General features: G+C 41.2%; 1 protein-coding gene across 1 annotated transcript in view; it reads left to right on the top strand.

The window, feature by feature from the left end:
• The window catches only part of ITGA4 (integrin subunit alpha 4), a 204,179-nt gene that overhangs the window by 56,186 nt on the left and 126,480 nt on the right, over positions 1-21,513 (top strand). The window contains exons 3-6 of the mRNA XM_040357643.1: positions 9,600-9,706; positions 11,843-11,969; positions 14,629-14,696; positions 16,333-16,462. Of these exons, the coding sequence (XP_040213577.1) occupies positions 9,600-9,706; positions 11,843-11,969; positions 14,629-14,696; positions 16,333-16,462 (432 nt within the window). The remainder of the gene's footprint in view (positions 1-9,599; positions 9,707-11,842; positions 11,970-14,628; positions 14,697-16,332; positions 16,463-21,513) is intronic.

The following is a 21,513-nucleotide window of genomic DNA, read 5'->3' as shown; positions in this document are numbered from 1 at the left end:
GGAGTCTAGCGGTTGGAGGGCTCATTGGAATCTGGAAGCCCCCCCAAAAAAAAAACATTTACTCAATTCCTCCTATCTGAATCTGTAAGGGGTACAATTCAATAGTAAACACACACACACACACACAGATTTTGCCAAATTTTTTAATTGAAAAAATATATATACAGTATATCCACAAAGACAAACAGTGCTACTTTGAGAGGTTTTGGAATCCCTTGATTGAATTTGTTAAAAAGATTTTAATATTACTTTTGTAAAACCTTCTGTGTTTCTTTCTTTAGACAAGGGATTTGCATGACACTGGGTTTCTTTCCTATGTTTTCCTTTCCTCTTCCTCTTTTTCTCTTTCTCTTTGGTTTTCTGTCATCGTTTTTTCTCTTAGATCTTAACCCTTTGGTTCCAGTTATGCCTGATTTTTAGTGATAGAATCTAAAGTCTAGTACAAACTAATAGTTTTTTGTAACTAACTATTTTTTTTTTTTTAAAGCGGAGTTCCGGGCCACAATTTCACTTTTTAAATATAAATACCCCTGTAATACACAAGCTTAATGCATTCTAGTAAAGTTAGTCTGTAAACTAAGGTCCGTTTGTTAGGTTGTTACAGCATTTAGACACTTTATAAAATAGAAATTGACTGGGGCCATCTTAAGTGTGTGCATCATGAAGCCAGACTGTATGACTTCCTGGATTTCAGCCTTGCAAATCTCGCACATGCTCAGTGCTGCACAAGCAGTGTCAGATCAGGTTTCAGCACCTGTGCTGTCCAAGTCACATGATTCTTTGAGACTGGGCAATGCACAGACTCCTGGAAAGTTACACCCACTACATTCCCAGGAGTCTGTGCAGTGTAGGTTAGGAAGCATTAAGCATCTAGGTGCAGGAAGTGGGAAGATTAACTATTCTGCCTAGCAACAACATTTTGAAGGCATCTAAAAAAAAAAAAACATTTTCGTAAAGGACTAATGACATTTTTTTAAAACTACTGATGTAATGTTATATTTATGGGTGGAACTCCACTTTAAACGGTCTACCCCCCAATAAACTGACAGCTCAGTTTGGAGCGATCTTCCCTGCTATTCTATTGTGTTCTGACAGGGGGACTACTCCCCTATCCCTTCCCTCTGGGCCGTTCAGCGTTGATCGGAAGGCCAGTCGACCGCCTTCTTTCAAATCGGCTGCCATACACACAGGCTGAATGTCAGATGGTTTTTTATTGAATGGCTTAATTCAGCTGATCTTTTGAAATATAAAGGGCCTGACTGATGTTATAATGTCTCAGATCGCTGTTTTTGTATGTAGGTATCATTATTTCTCTATCTGAACTAAATATAAAATTAAATTAAATCACTAAAAGTTAAAAAATAATTAAAAACCCGAAAATTGTTTCACAATATAAATCTACCATCAATCAGGTTGACCAGCAATGCAGATCCACATCGATACCCAGCGGTCATCAAAAGAAAAAACTTGCTGCCCACCGACACAGCCAAGCCCATTGCTTAACTCCCACCGAATAACATCTCTTGGTACCTGCAGTTGCAATGTGAGCAAAGGGTCAAGGTCTCCTAGTTGATACCCTTAACCATATATATATATACAGTACATGACCATGTTTTGTCAATGATGTCACGTTGACTTCAGTGACATCATTAGCCACTCCTTTGATCTGGTTGTGTGGCTGCCCCCTCACTTATGTCCTCAGGTACAATGGTGGTTTAGTGGTAACTGCTTGTCCTGCATTATACGTGATGATGTCAAGGACCCACCTAAAGTCCAGGGCTTGAGCAGCAGTGAGGAACAGCGTCAGGAATAAGAGAACCACACCCACTTAGACTGATTGAGCATTAAATCATGAATATATGATGAGGTGGGAATTTATTTAATACCTGGCCAGAGTTCAGCTTCAGCTTTTTTTCAGCCATGTGTCTCTTGAAATGAAGGCCAGCTATGAGATGAAGTGACCTTCAGCTTTGTTTGCCCTTTGGAGATGGCAGTGGTGAAATCTTAAAGGAAACCTGTCAGAAAATGATTTTGGCTGCCTATACTGTCATCCTTTTCTAAAAATGCTTGTTGCCTGGCTATCTTTCTATTTATGCTTTTGCTTCAATACTAATTCAGAACACATGTAGAAATAAGGAATTCTAGCTTTATTCTTCTTTCATTTTCTTTGCTGCAGTTCCTGTATTTAAAAAAATCTATAAATGTCAGTGTAAAGCATTTTACATGTTTGTTATCAGCCATCTAAGAATAGATTTTTACATTTTCACTCTGTGCTTTGATATGTTGCTACCACTGGAAAGAAAAGAGATAGTTGTGATCTGTGATATCTATTTGCTAAATGCCATCTCTATTTTTAACAAATTTAAATCTGCTATTAGGAAATATTCATAACTGATATTTATGGTCACGCTGAAAGTAGGGTTAGGTCCTATTCTACCAGATAGATAATTGAATTCTTATTTGTACTGTAAGTCATTATTCTTTAGGGCCCAACTTTGAACTCAACAAAAAATAATATCCTGGCAGTGGGTAATCCCTGCAAGCTTTAAATGCTGCACTCCAAACCAACGTAGCTTTATTTAAAATAAGAAACAAGCACTACAAGCCACAGCAACGGAACTCAGGACAGTTGACGCGTTTCACACTAGAATGGGCGTCGTTCCCACGTCAAAATTTGAAAATTTTACGTTGTTTGCGTAAGTCGTCCGTGAATGGAGCTGGACGTAATTTACGTTCACGCCGAAACCAATACGGCCTTGCGTCGTACTTTGGAGCAATGCACACTGGGATATGTCCACGGACGGCGCATGCGCCGTTCGTGAAAAACGTCAATCACCGCGGGTCACGAGTGATTAACATAAAACACGCCCCCCTGTTCCACATTTGAATTAGGCGGGCTTACGCCGGCCAATTTACGCTACGCCGCCGCAACTTACGGAGCAAGTGCTTTGAGAATACTGCACTTGCCTGTCTAAGTTGTGGAGGCGTAACGTAAATAGGATACATTACGCCCGCTCAAAGATACATGGCTGTACGTGAATCCGGGCCTTAGTGTTTACTCATAGCTGAAACAAGTCAGCTGTCCTGAGTTCCGTTGCTGTGGCTGGTAGTGCTTGTTTCTTATTTTAAATAAAGCTACGTCGGTTTGGAGTGCGGCTGTCCAAGATATTCTTCTTTTTTTTAATTGCCGGCACCCTTGGTTCTTGAGAGAAAGATCATAGTTCATTAGACCGGCCTGAAGCGACAACCGCTCTAAGCTTTAAATGCTCTTTAAGTCTAAAGGGCACAAAAAAAGGCTTCTGTACTTACCTGACCCTTCGCTCTGGCCAGCTCTGGCACTTTTCTCTTCTTTCCGAAGCTCCGGACTATGGGTGGTCCCTTGGTGTCATCACATTTATTGCAGGACTATAAACCTGCATGCGCAGGGGCGGGCAGAACTCTGCTTTAAGGACCTCAGATTGTAAGCTCCTTGAGGGTAGGGACTGATGTGAATGTACAATATATATGTAAGGCACTGTGCAAATTGATGGCTCTATATTAATACCTGTAATAAATAAATTGTATATACTTGGAATCGCTACTCTAGTTTGAAATGTATGATTATTGATCACAAACATGAAGAAAGAGGTTTTCTGAATCACTCATTTGGGTTCACTGCACCTGTGGGCAGCGCTGTATCCTGGCCTAGGCCAACAAGGCCCAGGCCTAGGGCATCACTTTGCAGGGGGGCAGCACAGAAAGAGTCCCCGTCGGCTTGCACTACACTGTTAGTGTAGCGGCAGTCTAATGGGGCGGACTGGGCTGAGAGGCAAATTAGTCTAGCGCCCCCATAAAATGGCCGCACTGCTTCCGGTATGCGGGTGGGCAGAATTCCGCAACTGTGGGGGGGGGGGGGAGCTGCTTCTAATTTTGACTGTCCTATCATCCTGGAGCACAAACCTTCCTCACTGTGCAATATGTTTTCTGCTGCACCATTGGCATGTTATATCTTTAGTCCTCTCCATAAAATTATCAGAAATATGTGCTTAAAGTAGAACTATAGGCAACACTTTTTTTTTCATTTTGGATGAATAAGGGAGGGTTATAGCCCCTGTTAGTTTATTATTTACTATCCCTGTACCATTGCAGAGATTTCCCTTCACTTCCTGCCCCATAGCCAAACAGTAAGTGAGAGGAAATCTATGCAAATTAAGGGAATCCAATGCCCCCCTCCCCCCCAGGCCCTCAGAACTAGTGTCCCCACTCGAAAATTTCAGGGCGGGTCTTAAACAGAAAGGGGTGTGGCCTTGACAGGAAGGGTTAGGTCATATTTAACTTAGGGGGCGCTCAAGTTTAGTCAGGCCTAGGGCAGCACAAAGCCTAAATACACCACTGCCTGTGGGGCACTGAATAATGATCACGACTTATGCCTTATCTTTTGAGTAATATTGTCTACTGTAAGAAAGGATCCTCAGTGGTGACAATTTGTGCTTACACTGCTGAGGTTTTTGCTCATACTGCTTAGTTGCATTGTAAGGTTTAGGTGTGGATTAGTTGGGTTCTTAGAGACCTTGTATCACGCCTCTTCTGGTTCAGTTCTATATGAATCAACTTTATTCACATTTGTTATCAGCCTGAGAAAGGGCAGGGATGGGTGCACTGTTTGACCTAATTTGGCAATAAAGTAATGACGATGAATCCTTTTACCTTTCTCGCTGCATATGTTTATATGTGTGTGTGTAATTATACATGTGTGTATATGTGTGTGTGTATTATATATATATATATATATATATATATATATATATATATATATATATATATATATATATATATATATATACATACACAGTATTGTGCTACCATTTTATGCAGGTGTGAAGAATTGCTATAAAGTAAAAATGCTTTCTAAAATATATATTTGAATTGTTTATTTTTTTGTTAATTTACAAAATACAAAGTGAGCAAACAGAAGAAAAATCAAATCAATACTTGGTGTGGCTACCATTTGGCTTCAAAGTAGCATCAATTTCTACACTTGTACACTTGCACAGAGTCAGAGATGTTATAGTTTTTTTTGTCAGGTGAATGATTAACCAATTTTGCCAAGCAAGTGCCAATGATCATCAATATAAGTGAAACAGTACAGCTGGGTAAGAGGCTTAAAAGTGGGTGAAGAACAGCCAAACCCTGCTACTAAGGTGAGAATGTGAAAGACAGTTTCATGTTACAGGTCATACACAATGGCAATACTGAGCACAGCAGCAAGACAAAAGGTAGTGTTATTGCATCAGCAAGGTCTCTCTCGGGCATAGATTTCAAAGCAGACTGGGGTTTCAATATGCGCTGCTCAAGCTCTTTTGAAGAAGCACAAAAAAAACGGGCAATGTTGAGGACCATAGATGCAGTGGTCAGCCAAGGAAGCTTAATGCAGCAAATGAAAGACACATGATGCTTACTTCCTTTCGATATACAGCAGTGACATCAGCACAGAACTGGTTGAAACCAGTAGGACCCAGGTACACCCCTCTACTGCCCAAAGATGTCTGGCCAGAAATGGCCTTTGTGGAAGAATTGCAGCCAAAAAGCCATACCATCGACCTGGAAAAAAAAGCTAAGTGACTCAACTATGCATGAAAACATAGGAACTGGGGTGCAGAAAAATGGCAGCAGGTGTTCTGGACTGATGAGTCAAAAATTGTAATATTTAATTGCAGCAGGAGGCAGTTTGTTCGCACATGTGCTGGAGAGCTGTAAAATGATGAGTGTCTGCAGGCAACAGTGAAGCATGGTGGAGGTTCCTTGCAAGTTTTGGACTACATTTCTGCAAATGGAGTTAAATATTTGGTCAGGATCAATGGTGTTCTCAATGAGACATACAGGCAAACACTTATCCAGTCAATGACCCCAAACATACAGTCAGTGTCATTAAGAACTGTCTTTAGTGTAAAGAAGAACAAGATGTCCTGGAAGTGATTGTTTGGCCCTCACAGAGCCCTGATCTCAACATCATTGAGTCTGTCTGGGATTACATAAGGAGACAGAAAGATTTGAGGCAGCTTTCATCCACAGAAGATCTGTGGTTAGTTCTCCATGATGTCTGGAACAACCTACCTGTCGAGTTCCTTCAAATACTTTGTGCAAGTATACTGTACCTAGAAGAATTGATGCTGTTTTGAAGGCAAAGGGTGGTCACACCAAACATTGATTTGGATTTATCTTCTGTTCATTTACTTTCCATTTTGTTAATTGATAAAAAATTAACTATTAACACTTCCATTTCTGAAAGCATTCTTAATTTTTTAATACCTGGCTAAAACGTTTGCAAAGTTATATATGGATATTTTAAATATCTATCTATCTATCTATCTATCTATCTATCTATCTATCTATCTATCTATCTATCTATCTATCTATCTATCTATCTATCTATCTATCTATCTATCTATTTGTAGTGTGTATATATATTGTAATGAGAACAGGCTGAGGTGCTATTGATAGCAGTAAACAATGCATGAGACAAGGACATCCAGGAAGAGTCCTAGCAGTTTTATTCTGTATGTTGTACTTTTATTCAACAGGATATTAAACATACACTGGGGGGGGGGGGGGTTGTGCTGTAAGCCCATAGCAGAAAACAAACAAAACATTTGGGGCTTAGCGGACTCTGCTTTGCTCAGCGGGGGGATCGATCTGCCGATCCCCGCTGAACAGGCAGATGACAGGTCCACTCATTGTGCTGAGATGGGCCTGTCAGAGCCCTGCTCTCCTCTATGGGAAGATCGAATGAAAAACAACCGCCTGTCAGCTTTCATCCGATCCACCAGATGGATGGAAAATAGCCAGAAAATCAGCCATGAATAAGCACTAAGTCAGTGCGAAACGTCGGTTATCCTCCTGTTTCTGTTGCTCCGGTATGTTTTTGCTGTTCGTTTAAATAAAGACAACCTGTTTGGTTTGGAGTGCGGCCATCCATCCTTCATTTTATGCCAATGCTTGCCTAGTGCACTGCCAGCACCCTTGGAATCCTACACCTGTGTATGACCCTATAGCAGACCCACCTTGAGCGGTGATTTTCCTTCTTCTGGATGGAAAATAAGATCTCCATCCGTCTGGATTTCACAGACAGGATCAGATCGAATAGCAGCAAGTGTCAGCGGACATGTCACTGCTGACATCCGCCAGAGCCATATGGCTAAATTGAGTATCCATGTAAAAGGGGCATTGCTTGTCTGGGCCACTAACAAACCTATGTCCCAAATAGCAAACAGGCAACTATTTGTATCTTTTTAGTTTTCTCTCAGCAGTCAGCCTTTTTACCCAACAGCAGGCCCCCACAACAGACAGAGTGAGAGAGAGAGCCCTGTGTACAGCTGAGACTAATAATGAGGTCTGGCTACCAGGTAAGATGTAGACCTAGTAGAAGGGAGTCTTTTTTCACCCAAAGCTTTACAAAGTCTCTGGGCTCTAGGTCCAGGTCAGGATTTATTAGAAATTTGAGAAAACAAAAGTTTTATTTCCCCATTTCGGACACTAAACCCTAGAGCCTCTCACCACATAAGGCTTTACAAAGCCTCTGGGCTTCAGAACAAGGACAAAACTTATGAGGATTTTGAAAAAACAAAAGTTTGCATTCTCCATATCTGACACAAATCCTCTAGTGCCTCATCATGTGTAGCTGACAATATACACTGCCCAGAACCCTGCCAGTGGCTCACAATTTTTAAAAAAAAGAAAAAAAGCGAATGATTGTCAAATCCCTGAGGTTTTTGCCCTCTTTAGTAAAGTAAAGCCATTCTGAAATGTATTAGCAATAAACCCTTCATGAAAAATTCCTGTTTTTACTACACAGGGCTCCATTTCCGCTGATCTGCAAGGAATACATTTCTAGAATGAAATAAACCACTATAATCAGTTCCTCCATGTTATTTGTGGGATTCCATAAATGAAAATTCATCTTAAGTGTAGCCAAATATGATTTGTGGTCGCTTTCAAGTCTGTTTATAATTGCAGTGGAGCATGTGGAATAAATGTGCCATAAATCTAACCGCTGAGCAGTGTTTTTACTTTTGCACATTTTGGATGTGAAGTGCTATCGGCTGCTTTTGATTGTCTTGATATTGGATTATTTTGCATTGTAATATCAAAAACCTGCTCATTTACAAATCAACAAGTGTTTTTAAGTGGTCATCTAAAGTCATACTCATGGTCAGGTTTAGATAAGTTGGGACCATGGGCAAAAATCTAACAGGGCCCCTTTTGGCTGGAATACTGTTGGCTTTCTGACACAACCCACTTCAGTGCAGAATACTCTACTGTGTTGCTTTTGTATCTTTCTTCCTTCTTTTAAATCTCCTAACAGCTAAATACACGTTTTGAAAGCCCCGTACACACGGTCAGACTTTTGACCGGCCAAAATGACATCAGAATTCCGACAGAATTCCAACGGAGTAAACCGCGGTTCTTTTCAAAGGCAAGAACGTGGTGACATCGCCGCCATCTTGCTTCACCCTACCTATGCCTACCCACCCTACACTGCGACAGGTAAGTATACACACTCTCTGGTTTCCCGTCGGGAAACAGGCCGACAAGAATCTCGACGAGAAAATAGAGCACAGGTTCTCTATTTTTCTCGTCGAGATTCTGGCTAGATTTCCCGAAGAGAAAACTGAAAGCCTCGTACTCACGACCGGTTTTCTTGGCAAGAAAGCTCTGCCAGCAGTTTTCCCATTTAGTGTTAATAGTTTCCTGTTTGATGCAACCACTGGACCAGAGTGGGGTGAAGCCATGACAAACGTCTCTGTCTATGTATTATCTATGTAAAATACACAATGGAGTCTATTTGTAAATTCTTTCACCCAAAATTTAGAATCTTGGATGCAGGTTATATGCATCTTGCTTGAAAACATTGATAAATAGACCCTCTATGACACAGGTGTCAAACACAAGGCCCGCGGACCGAATCCGGCCCTCCAGGCAATTTCATGTGGCCATCGCACCTCTTCTGCAGCTGCAGGAGAGCTCCAGTCCTCCTCCAGACCTTTACTTTCTGCTTTTAAGCAATGCTTTCAGCTTCTTCCCAGTAGCAGCATAAGGAAAGGGGGGGGTGCACTTAGGGTAACCACGTGTCCCGGATTGCCCGGGACAGACCCCCATTTTGCAGGTCTGTCCCGGGCACATTTATTCCAGGACAATACAGTGTCCCGGAATGAAACTGACACCCCCCCACCGTGCCAATCCCGCCCCTTTCTTGTGATTGGAGAAATCATAAATCCTGCCTCTTGTGTGCTGTGATTCGTTACAACACAAGCTGATTTTTTGGGAAGGGAGGGTGTCCCTGAATGGTAGTTTGGAAATGTGGTCACCCTAGGTGCACTGTGATGTAAGGGAGAGTGGGGGATTCAACTTTTGATGGTGGGTGGCTCTTAACATCTAATGTAAGGGGAGGGGAGGCCCTTTTGAGGGCAATCATAATGCTGATGCGGCCCACAGTGAAATTTTGTTTGACACCCCTGCTCTATGATATAAAACTATGACAAAAGAGATTTTTTTTGATTATTTCAGGAAATGAAATCTGTGTATTTTATAAGCATTTAAATAAGTGATTTCTTCCCTCTCAGGTGAACAAAACGGGGCAAAGTGTGGACGGACATGTATAGTGGACCAAGATGATCAATGGCTGGGTGTCAGCATGTCTAGACAACAGACAAAAGATGGAGAACTACTGGTTAGTGTCGGTATGCAACAGAATTTTAGGATATGAATTAGCTATACAGTGAAACCTTGGTTTATGAGTAACGTGGTTAACGAGCATTTTGAATAACGATGCCGAGCAGAGCCAAGCGGATCCGGTCAGAGCCAGTCAGAAATACTTGTCAGTTCCCGAGCCTTTCCAATGTTTTCCGAGTTCAGCCGAGCCTTTCCGAGTATTTCTGAGGCTCTCTGGCACCCCCCCACCTCTGGCCACATGTGGTATTTCATGCCATAGAAGTCAAATTATCTTTGTTTCCATTGACTTCTATGGGGAAACTCGCTTTGATATGTGAGTGCTTTGGATTACAAGCATTTTCCTGGAACGGATTATGCTTGTTATCCAAGGTTCTACTGTATCAAAGTGGAAAGAAAGGCTAAAATAACCCACACCTAAAATGTTGGCTACCCACTGCTCTTATAAATATGCTGCATACCTATCGTAAGAAATCTCAGTGCAAATACCCTTTTTTCTTCTTCTGAGTGATCATGTGACTAGAAAACTTCAGTTTCCCTGTGTAGATGTGTGAGCCAACAACAGGGCGTCGTGACGTCGCCCACTTTCATTAGATGGAGCTGAGTTCGTAGAAAATAAATGCCCTAAGTAATTATGCCGGGTCTTGATATATTGCCCTAATATATTGGTTAATAAATAGTCTGTGAGAAATACATTTCAGATATGGTGCATGTATGTTCCTAGCAGCTGTCCAAGCTCTTCAAAGGCAGAGGACAGATATCTGAACAGCCATAACTTCTGACATGTTATGATCAAGCTACCACTTACCACAAGTGTATGTATGAATGTGAGTTTAGAACCTAGATTGTAAGCTCCTTGGGGGCAGGGACTAATGTCATTGTATACCTAAAGAGAGCATAGCACAAGTACTTCCCCTTATGGCAATATTATTGCTCACTCAGATCTCAGGTGATGATATCTAATAAGGTATAAGCCAAATTTCACCTTGAGCTATTGAGCTCTATAAAAAACGAAATTAGAAGAAACTGTAAATGGGGATTTTGATCAGGGTTATAAAATACTATATATATATACATACACACACACACACACACTATCTTAGTCCGTAGGGTTCAATATTGAGTTGGCCCGCCCTTTGCAGCTATAACAGCTTCAACTCTTCTGGGGAAGGCATTGATGTTGGATGAGAAGTCCTGGCTCGCAATCTCCAATTCATCCCAAAGGTGTTCTATCGATTTGAGGTTAGGACTGAACCTGAAACATTTGTTGGAGGGGGGATTATGGCGTGGGGTGGTTTTTCAGGGGTTGGGTTTGGCCCCTTAGTTCCAGTGAAGGGAACTCTTAACGCATCAGCATACCGTTGGACAATTTCATGCTCCCAACTTTGTGGGAATAGTTTGGGGATGGCCCCTTCCTGTTCCAACATGACTGTGCACCAGTGCACAAAGCAAGGTCCATAAAGACATGGACTAGCGATAGAATGCCTTTGGGATGAATTAGAGAAGAGACTGCGAGCCAGGCCTTCTTGTCCAGCATTAGTGCCTGACCTCACAAATGCGCTTCTGGAAGAATGGTCAAACATTCCCATAGACACTCCTAAACCTTGTGGACAGCCTTCCCAGAAGAGTTGAAGCTGTTACAGCTGTAAAGGTCATGGGTGAGCGAGTTTGGGGTGGAGGTACTTGACTGGCCTTCACAGAGTCCTGACTCCAACCCGATCGAACACCTTTGGGATTAATTGGAGACTGCGAGCCAGGCCTTCTCATCCAACATCAGTGCCTGACCTCACAAATGCGCTTCTGGAAGAATGGTCAAACATTCCCATAGACACACTCCTAAACCTTGTGGACAGCCATCCCAGAAGAAGGAATATCTGCAAAGGGTGGGCTAACTCAATATTAAACCCTACGGACTAAGTCTGGGAATGCCTTTAAAAATCATGTGCATGTATAGATAGGCATCCCAATACTTTTGGCAATATAGTGTATATGTAAAGCGCTGTGTATATTGTTGGCGCTATATAAATACCTGTAATAAATAAATAAATAAATATATTTCTTAATTAACAGATCTAGGTCACATATTTGTGTAATTTTCTCTCGGTCTTACAAGTGTTTGTGTTTTTTTTTTATATAGGTTTGTGGTCATAGATGGAAAAATGTCCATTACGAAAAAGTCCACAAGCTACCGCATGGAATATGCTATAAAATACCTGCAAATTTGCGCACAGACTTACAGAACAAAATATGTCCATGTTATAGAGGTATGTAAAGACCAATGAATGATAGATCGATAGCATGCCTGGAAATGAATGAAAAGCTAAAGGAAATTAAACAAAACAAATTGTATAAAGTGTAGCCAGCTTTAGCCTTTCAGCGTTGCTCTGTCAGTGCTCCTGCTGGTCACAGGCACTTTTATTTTTTCTTGGTCCTCTTTCTGGGTTCAGTCTGTTTGGCCACTTGAATGGCTGGGCCACAATGACTTCACTTCTGCACATGTGCACAGGCACGACACAGATGGGTGCTATAAATGTATGCTGAGCTGCTCATGTGTATATGTATGTTGACAGACAGGGAGAAGCATTTATGACAAGGGACACCATTAGGGTTTTTTTTTTTTCTTAGTTCAATTCCACTTTAAAGCCCAGCTGAGGTTTAACACCTTATCTATTGATTACATGTATTTATATAGCAGCAGAAATGTATGCAGCACTTAAAATATACTGTAGATTATACAGTCATATCAGTCCCAGCCCTCCAGGAGCTTACGATCTAAGGCCCCTAACTCACATTCATACATACACATACTAGAGTCAGTTTGGACACGTGAACATGCTGTACTACATGCAAATAACACCTTTTCATCTCTTTATTATCCTATACCCCTGTTTAATTTTTATTGTTTTTCCTTCAGTGATTGCTTCTGGATCCCACCTTTTAGTACTGGCAGAGCTGAGTAACAGCTGCACCCCTTATTACAAGCTTGTTCACTTGGACTTGTAATGAGTAGATAGAGGATAGAGTAGAGTAGATGGAGTACAGAGAAGGAAGGGTCTGATGTGTCTGTTAAATTACAGAGTGCACTTGGCATTAAGGGCCAGATTCTGATACATTTACGTTGCTCCACGGCAGCGTAACGTATCCCATTTACGTTACTCCGCCGCAGGTTTACAGCGTAAGTGCCTGATTCACAAAGCTCTTACCTGTAAACTTGCGGCGGTGTAACGTAAATCCGCTCGGCGCAAGCCCGCCTATTCAAATGGGGCGGGCACCATTTAAATTAGGCGCATTCCCGCGCCGAACGTACTGCGCATGCTCCGTCTGGAAAATTACCCAACGTGCATTGCGCTAAATGACGTCACACGGACGTCATTTGTTTAGACGTTAACGTAAATGGCGTCCAGCGCCATTCACGGACGACTTACACAAACAACGTGATTTTTTAAATTTCGACGCGGGAACGACGGCCATACTTAACATGGCTTAGAACACCTAGGGCTCAGCCCTAATTTTGCGACGCGTATCTCGGCGGAAACGACGTAAAGTTAAAGCGACGGGTAACGCGGACGTTCGTGGATCGCCGTAACTAGCCATTTGCATATTCTACGCCGACCGCAATGACCTAGCAGCCGGCATAGAATTGCATCCTAAGATCCGACAGTGTAATTCAATTACACCTGTCGAATCTTAGGGCTATCTATGTGTAACTGATTCTATGAATCAGCCGCATAGTTAGGACGGGCAGATCACAGAGATACAACGGCATATCAGGAGATACGCCGTCGTATCTCTTTTGTGAATCTGGCCCTAAGTATGGTAACAATTAAACAGCACAGTCATAATTAGACACCATATACGTCGTTTTGCCTGACGAGATTCCTGGCAAGATTTTCTTGCCGGCTGAGTGTACAGACGTATGATTCAAAAGAACCGGCGTTCTTTTTGAATGGCACGAATGCAGTGGCGTCATCGACTACGACGAGCATGCGCTCACCACATTTGATGCTGTCGCCACTATCTTGTTTCACCCTACCTATGCCTTGAAAGCTACCGCACATGCGTCAAAGTCATTTTGAGCATGCGTGGGTTTCCATGGAGGCAGGTAAGTATACAGACGCTCGGGTTTCTCGGACAAAAAACACTGCCAAATATTACGATGAGAAAATAGAGAACAGGTTAACTATTTTTCTCGTCTAGATTCTGGGCAGTTTTCTTGACGAGAGACCTCAAAGCCTCGTACACACGGTTTACTCGGCAAGAAAGCTCTGACAGCAGTTTTCTTGCCGAGAAAACCGTGTGTGTGTACGAGGCTTAAGAGTAAAAAAATGGAGGTTGTTGGTGCTACGTCTTTCTGACTGAACATCTATTTCTGTGACTTCAATATTCAAGTCAGCATTGGTCCTCCAATCTCTCCCTTTTCCAGTGGCTCTAATGATAGAATACCTAACAACCATTCCTCATGATTGTATGCTTTGGGGATTTTGGTCTGATTGGTTTAAAATGTCAGAGCAAGTGGGTAGGGAATCCTGATAACCTGGATCTGTTCTGTGGTTACATACATTCCCACCATACATTGGGGTAATATGGTCGTCACAGAAGCTAGCTGAGCCTGTGATTGATTTCCTGTACTGCTGACCTTATGATTGTGGCCAACCCCCACTTGAAACCCGCTCAACAGTGTTGTTATTTACTTTTTTATAATCTGGCCATATGGTTTTCGTTCTCTGCAACACTACAGGAAGAAGGGTTTTCGGGTCTCTTTGTTGCTTATTTTCTATGGTCATGAAGGTTATAATAGCAATGCTGAAATCTGTGTTTGCCAAACAAATACTCGACATATTTTCCGTAGTGCTGAATTAAACATTTAAAGTAGTTGCATGCATTTAAAAATCTTAATTTGATATTTTTGTTTTCTTTTTTTAGATTATGTTAAAACTTTTGGTGAACATTATGGTTCATGTCAAGCTGGCATCTCCACCTTCTACCTAGAGGTAAGACTTGTGGAGTATTAAGTTATTTCCTACTCTTTTAATTCCAATTAGCCTAGCTTGACAAGAATGTATGTATAAGATTCCCACGGTAATAATGCTTCTTTTGTTTGTTTTATGATTTATACAGTTTTAGGCATGGCTAAATTAAGTCAAGGAATCGGGTATCCCCTATTGGGCTAAAATGTAATCAGGTGAACTAGAAATTTGCTATAGGTCATACATTGGTCAACCAGGTAGTGCATGGATAAGCGATGACTTTAATTTTCAAAGCACATGGCATGCTCAATTGGATATGAAAGTCTAGGGGCTAGTTCGAAAGAACTGAAGCAAAAATTTGGGCCCAAGATCTAGGTGCTGCCCATACCAACTGATGAGGTTTCAGTTGATATGGGCAATAGTGTATTTTTTTAATAGTTACTAAATGTCCTTCAGGGAGATAAGGATTGTAGTTAAAGTGGAGTTCCACCCAAAAAAAAAATCGTCGATCCGGTGTCACGTTTGGCACCTTTCAGGGGGCGGAGGGAGCAAATATCTGTGTAATACAGGTATTTGCTCCCACTTCCTGGCATAGATCACCGGGGTGGACTGAACAGAGCAACACATAAAATCAGAACTAAAATAATATTTAACCCAAGATAAAAACTGTAATATATTGCAGCTTACTGCTCCTGGTGCATTCGTTTCCATTTTACAGTCTAAGAACATTTATGGGAAGTACAGGAAATACCTGTTGATCTTGCCAGAAATACAGTGTCCTCATCACTGCCTGTGAGCTGACCTGTTAGCGTAAAACAATGTTAGCCTTCTTCTGTAAACTACTTACATCAAGAACCTTCATGTATTGGAGATGTATTGGACCCTTCATGTATTGGAGATGTATTGGACCCTTCATGTATTGGAGAAGTATTGGACCCTTCATGTATTGGAGAAGTATTGGACCCATCATGTATTGGAAGGTGTAGGACCCTTCATGTATTGGAGAAGTATTGGACCCTTCATGTATTGGAGAAGTATTGGACCCTTCATGTATTGGAGAAGTATTGGACCCTTCATGCATTAGACCCTTCATGCATTGGACCCTTCATGCATTGGACCCTTCATGTATTGGACCCTTCATGTATTGGAGAAGTATTGGACCCTTCATGCATTGGACCCTTCATGCATTGGACCCTTCATGTATTGGACCCTTCATGTATTGGAGATGTATTGGACCCTTCATGTATTGGAGATGTATTGGACCCTTCATGTATTGGAGATGTATTGAACCCATCATGTATTGGAGAAGTATTAGACTCTTCATGTATTGGAGAAGTATTGGACCTTTCATATATTGGAGGTAGACATGTTTGAAGTCCAGCTTAGCTGGCAATGATGGCTCCTTCCATTGACACAGTGGAGGAATTGGCATAGCCACCTATGGACAGGAAGTGTGGTTACAAGGTTACCAGATGACAATAAATAAAATAAATAAATAACATGCAGCCACGTTATCTAAGTACTGGTAAGCTGCAATATATTGCATTTTGTTTTTGGGTTTAAATATAATGTAATGCCCTAAAACGTCTATTGTATGTTTACATTTGTGGATGTTTTTTATACCGCGCAGTGCAAAAATATGTTTTTTTTTTCTCTCCAGGATTTAATCATTATGGGGGCACCTGGGTCATTCTTCTGGATGGGCTCTATCTTCGTGTACAATACTACACAGAACAAGATTTACACCTATGACAATAAAAATAACACCGTCAAGTATGGCAGCTATTTAGGTAATTCAGCTCTTTTTGGTATATTGTTACATAGTGGACCACTACCTCTGCAACAGAAGTTGAAGGAAAGCTCCCCAGTGGGGACATAGACATACCCAATGCAGCACTGACGTAGACAAGACCAGAACCCCCATAGGATTTGGGACTTTGAAGAGCAACTAGTACACCACAATTTAGTTTAAAAGTATTAACTTATTATGACGAATTAAAAGGAATCCAACAATGAACACAAATAATAAAATACACAGCTTTAATGTACAACCATCAGTAGATTGTTAGTGGTCTTCTCTCAAACTGACACGTTTCAGGTCAATAGCCTTTCTTCAGGGGTATTTTAAAGGAGAAGCATTGATTCAAACATTTTCACCTCAAAGAGGTTAAGGTGTTTGTAGGCTGTGTAGATATTTAAAAGAAAAATTAATATTGCCTCGGCCTGGATAGAGGAACCACTGAGGCATCAACACCCCCGGTCCCCAGAGAGCCCACAGGAAGGTCCCCACAGAGAGGTCACGGTTATCTAGATGCCAGAGGTAGAAGGATAATCTGTGTAGTTACATCATATAGAAGAACTGTTATTGCCTGCCCTCTCGGGAAAATATGGTTATAGATGTTCATAGACCATCAAAGGGGATACATGCCACGTATGTTATAAAGAGCTGTCCGTCTCGCATCCTCCTAGGCAGGCATAAGCTGCCATGTACTTTGAAAATGCCAGTTGCCTAGCTGTCATAGTGATTCTCTTATTTCATCAATTTCTGAATTTTTGGCTCAGAACAAGAATGCAGTTGAGAACTTTTCTGAAACTCCCGATTTGCATACCTGCAGTGACTTAGTAACAAACCCAGCGGTTGTGCAGAACAACCAGGAAAGTAGTATTTTCAGACAATCCTCTTCACATGATAGATTTACTTTAAGCTACCAATAGACTGAGGAAGAATAATGATGTGACCCTTGTACTAACCTCATTTCTTTTGGAATTTCAATCGTAAAACAGAAATTGAGAAAATGTAAAATCATGTAACTATGACATGAACCAGCGTTCAGAGCGTTCTAAGAAAGGAGTAGTGTTTTCTTTGTCCAGAATATTTATTTCAGCAATATTAAAATCAAATTTTTTTTAAATAAAATTTTAAAAACAGAAAAAAAATATAGAATATTTAATGATTTCCGAACAAGTTTTTTTGGAGATCGCTTCCTTTGAAGTGGGTTTATTTAGAATCTAGTGTTTTAAGTTACTTACTGAAATATAAAGTTCAGGAGTTCTGTAGCACACAATTTTGTGGTGACTAAAACAAACTTTATTATTATAATTATTATACAGGATTTATATAGCGCCAACAGTTTGTGCAGCGCTTAGCAAAATGAAGGCAAACATTATAGTTACAATACAATTTGGTACAAGAGGAATCAGAGGGCCCTGCTTGTTAGAGCTTATAATCTAAGAGGGAGGGTCAATTGATACAAAAGTTAATAGCTGTGGGGGATAAGCTGATGGAGAAAGTAAAACAGTGTATTAATTAGAAGCAGGATAGGCTTCTTTAAAGCGGATGTTCCACCCCCAAAAAATATTAAAAGCCAGCAGCTACAAATACTGCAGCTGCTGACTTTTAATATAAGGACACTTACCTGTCCTGGAGTCCAGCACCGTCCGCAGCAGAGCACGAGCGATCGCTCGTCACCCTGCTGCTCCCCCCTCCATCCACGCTGAGGGAACCAGGAAGTGAAGCGCTGCGGTATCTGCACCCCCCTCCCCCTGAAAGGTGTCAAATGTGACACCGGAGGGGGGGAGGGTTCCGATCAGCGGGACTTCACTTTAGGGTGGAGAACCGCTTTAAAGATAAGTTAACCACTTCACCCCCCGGAGGATTTGGCTGCCCAATGACTGGGCCATTTTTTGCGATTCGCAACTGCATCACTTTAACTGACAATTGCGTGGTCATGTGACGTTGCTCCCAAACAAAATTGACGTCCTTTATTTTACAGAAATAGAGCTTTCTTTTGGTGGTATTTGATCACCTCTACGGTTTTTATTTTTTGCACTATAAACAAAAAAAAGCAAGAATTTTGAAAAAAAAAGCAATATTTTTTACTTTTTGCTATAATAAATATCCCTAAAAATATATATATATATATATATATATATATATATATATATATATATATATATATATATATATATATATATATAAATATATATATATATATATATATATTTATATATATATAAAAAATATTTCTCAGTTTAGGCCGATATGTATTCTTCTACATATTTTTGGTATAAAAAAAAAACAATATGCGTATATAGATTGGTTTGCGCAAAAGTTATAGCGTCTACAAAATAGGGGATAGATTTATGGCATTTTTATTAATAGTTTTTTTTACTAGTAATGGTGGCGATCTGGGATTTTCATTGTGACTGCGACCATATGGCGGACACATCGGACACTTTTGAAGCTATTTTGGGACCATTGTCATTTATACAGTGATCAGTGCTATAAAAATGCACTGATTACTTTGTTAATGACACTGGAAGACAATAAGTTAACCACTAGGGGGCGAGGAAGAGGTTAAGTGTGTCCTAGGGAGTGATTCTAAGTGTGTGGGGGCTGGGCTACCTGTGACACGACATTGATCACTGCTCCCGATGACAGGGAGCAGTAGATCAGTGTCCTGTCAAATGCAGAAAAGGGAAATGCCTTATTTACATCTCCCTATTCTGCAGCTCTGTGGCACAATATTTGCAGCATTATGTGAGCACCAACTACGTTTGAAAACCCACTACTTTTATCCACCTTGTAAAAGTTGTAAATTTCATTACTGTGCTGCACATAGCCGTAAAGAGAGCAGAACTTTGACAGGGACCCAGCAGACCACATATTACAGGCTGTCTACAAACTACAAGAGGGGGCAGATACGAGACCAGTCACTCCGAACAAGCAATAAAAGCAGATGGTGCAGCGCTATAAAAAGTCCATATATAATGCAAAGACACCTTCAGTGAATATAGTGCTGGTAAACAAAGGGCATAAGAAGTGACTTCACAAGTGCGATGAAACCTCCACCACAAGATGAAATGGCCTCTCACCTCACACCGAGGACCCTATGATGATAAAGGGTCAAAAGCGCTTTCCCTTAGGGGGGCACTAACAAGTTAATCCAATGATCGATATCCAGGTGATGAACACAGAAGGTTTTCCCAGGTCTCATACATATTATCCCTACTGGGATTTTTTGATTATTGACCCTGGTGTTCAGCTGCTTCATATAGGGTCGTTTGTTGTTTATTGCACTGATTTGTTTTCTCTATATACTCTGAACAAGCAGCAGTGACTGGTCTTTATTACAGGAATCTTCTGCACATAGGCAAAGTTGTATGCTAGATTACTGCACAAATGTGGCGAAGTACCCAATGCATAACAAGATTCAAATAAGAATACATCTGCCTCTTTATTTGCTTATCCCAGAGTTTGGCTTTAAATTACAATCATAGGTGCGCATAGCCTATTGCATTAGGGTGTGCACCCCAAAGCAAAAACACACATGCATTTCTCTGCAGCCTCAGCTGCACTGGACAGTGAATGAATAGGAAGAGTTCTGTGCTGAGCGGCTTCCTGTTCATTCACAAACTGAAGCATAGTAAACACGGTTTATGATTGAACACAGTGGGTGAGTGTGTTCACTGTGTTCATTTAGAAAAGGAAGGGCTGGTAAATGACATATTGATAAGCCCCTTCTCCCGCTCTCCATTTTGAGACATCCTCCACAGCAGCCACGGGGGGGGAGGAGTGGAGGGAAGCTAGTAGCACTGCGGTGGGGGTGGGGCAACAAAGGGGGGGGGGTGAGCCCAGGCAGTAGAGAGAATTAGCACCACACAAGAGTGGAACACACCTGGAACACCCCTTGCGCACGCCTATGATTTCATAAAGACTGGTGCAGACAGATTTTGCGAAAGTGCCTCTAATGCATTCTCAAACTGGTGAAGAACGTGCCAAATTCATGTACCTGTCTAAAACTTGTACTTGAATTTGACTCATGCTGCGCCATTTTTAGAATGCATGTGAGAAACTTTTTGCAAAATCTCTCTTTGCCAGTTTTTCTCTCTGTATACCAAAAGAAAGCTTGGTCTGTAATTAGCTCCACTTTTGGCGCATTCATTGCGGCACAATGTAAAAGTGTCACATTTATTGCGACACAATGTAAAAATGTCACATTTATTGCGACACAATGTAAAAATGTCACATTTATTGCGACACAATGTAAAAATGTCACATTTATTGCGACACAAAGTAAAAGTGTCACATTTATTGCGACACAATGTAAAAGTGTCACATTTATTGCGACACAATGTAAAAGTGTCACATTTATTGCGACACAAAGTAAAAGTGTCACATTTATTGCGACACAAAGTAAAAGTGTCACATTTATTGCGACACAAAGTAAAGTGTCACATTTATTGCGACACGAAGTAAAAGTAGTGCATTTTAGATGGATCTGAATTAGGTGCACAAGGTGTTGTCAGAACTAAACGTGTCGCAAATGAATTTGCCAAGATTAGCAAGAGAGATTAACGCTAGAAAAGCGGTGCAGCAGCTATATTGAATTCCTCCCCATTGTTTTAAACATTTACCATGTAATCTGTGAAAACAGTGGGCTAGATTCAGCAAGCATTTACGGCGGCGTATCTCCAGATACGCCGCCGTAATTTCAAATCTGCGTCGGCGTATCGTTACGCCGATTCTCCAAGGCAGATACGTCCAAAAAATAGGCTTCCTCCTCCGACGTAACTTGAATGCGGCGGCGTATAATTGTGTGCATTCTCACGCTGGCCGCTTCCGTTGTTTTCGGCGTAGAGTATGCAAATTACCTAGTTACGCCGATTCACAAACGTACGTGCGCCCGGCGGTAGTTTTTTACGGCGTAACGTTGCTCCTGCTTCTATGAGGCGCACGCAATGTTAAGTATGGACGTCGTTCCTGCTTCGAAATTTTTATTTTTTACGTCGTTTGCGCAAGTCGTTCGCGAATAGGGCTTTCACGTCGAAACCAATACGT

Source organism: Rana temporaria, chromosome 6 (genome assembly GCF_905171775.1).
Source record: "Rana temporaria chromosome 6, aRanTem1.1, whole genome shotgun sequence".
Lineage (NCBI taxonomy): Eukaryota > Metazoa > Chordata > Amphibia > Anura > Ranidae > Rana > Rana temporaria.
Note: the sequence above shows the minus strand (reverse complement) of the source record. Positions and strands in the feature narration are given on the sequence as shown.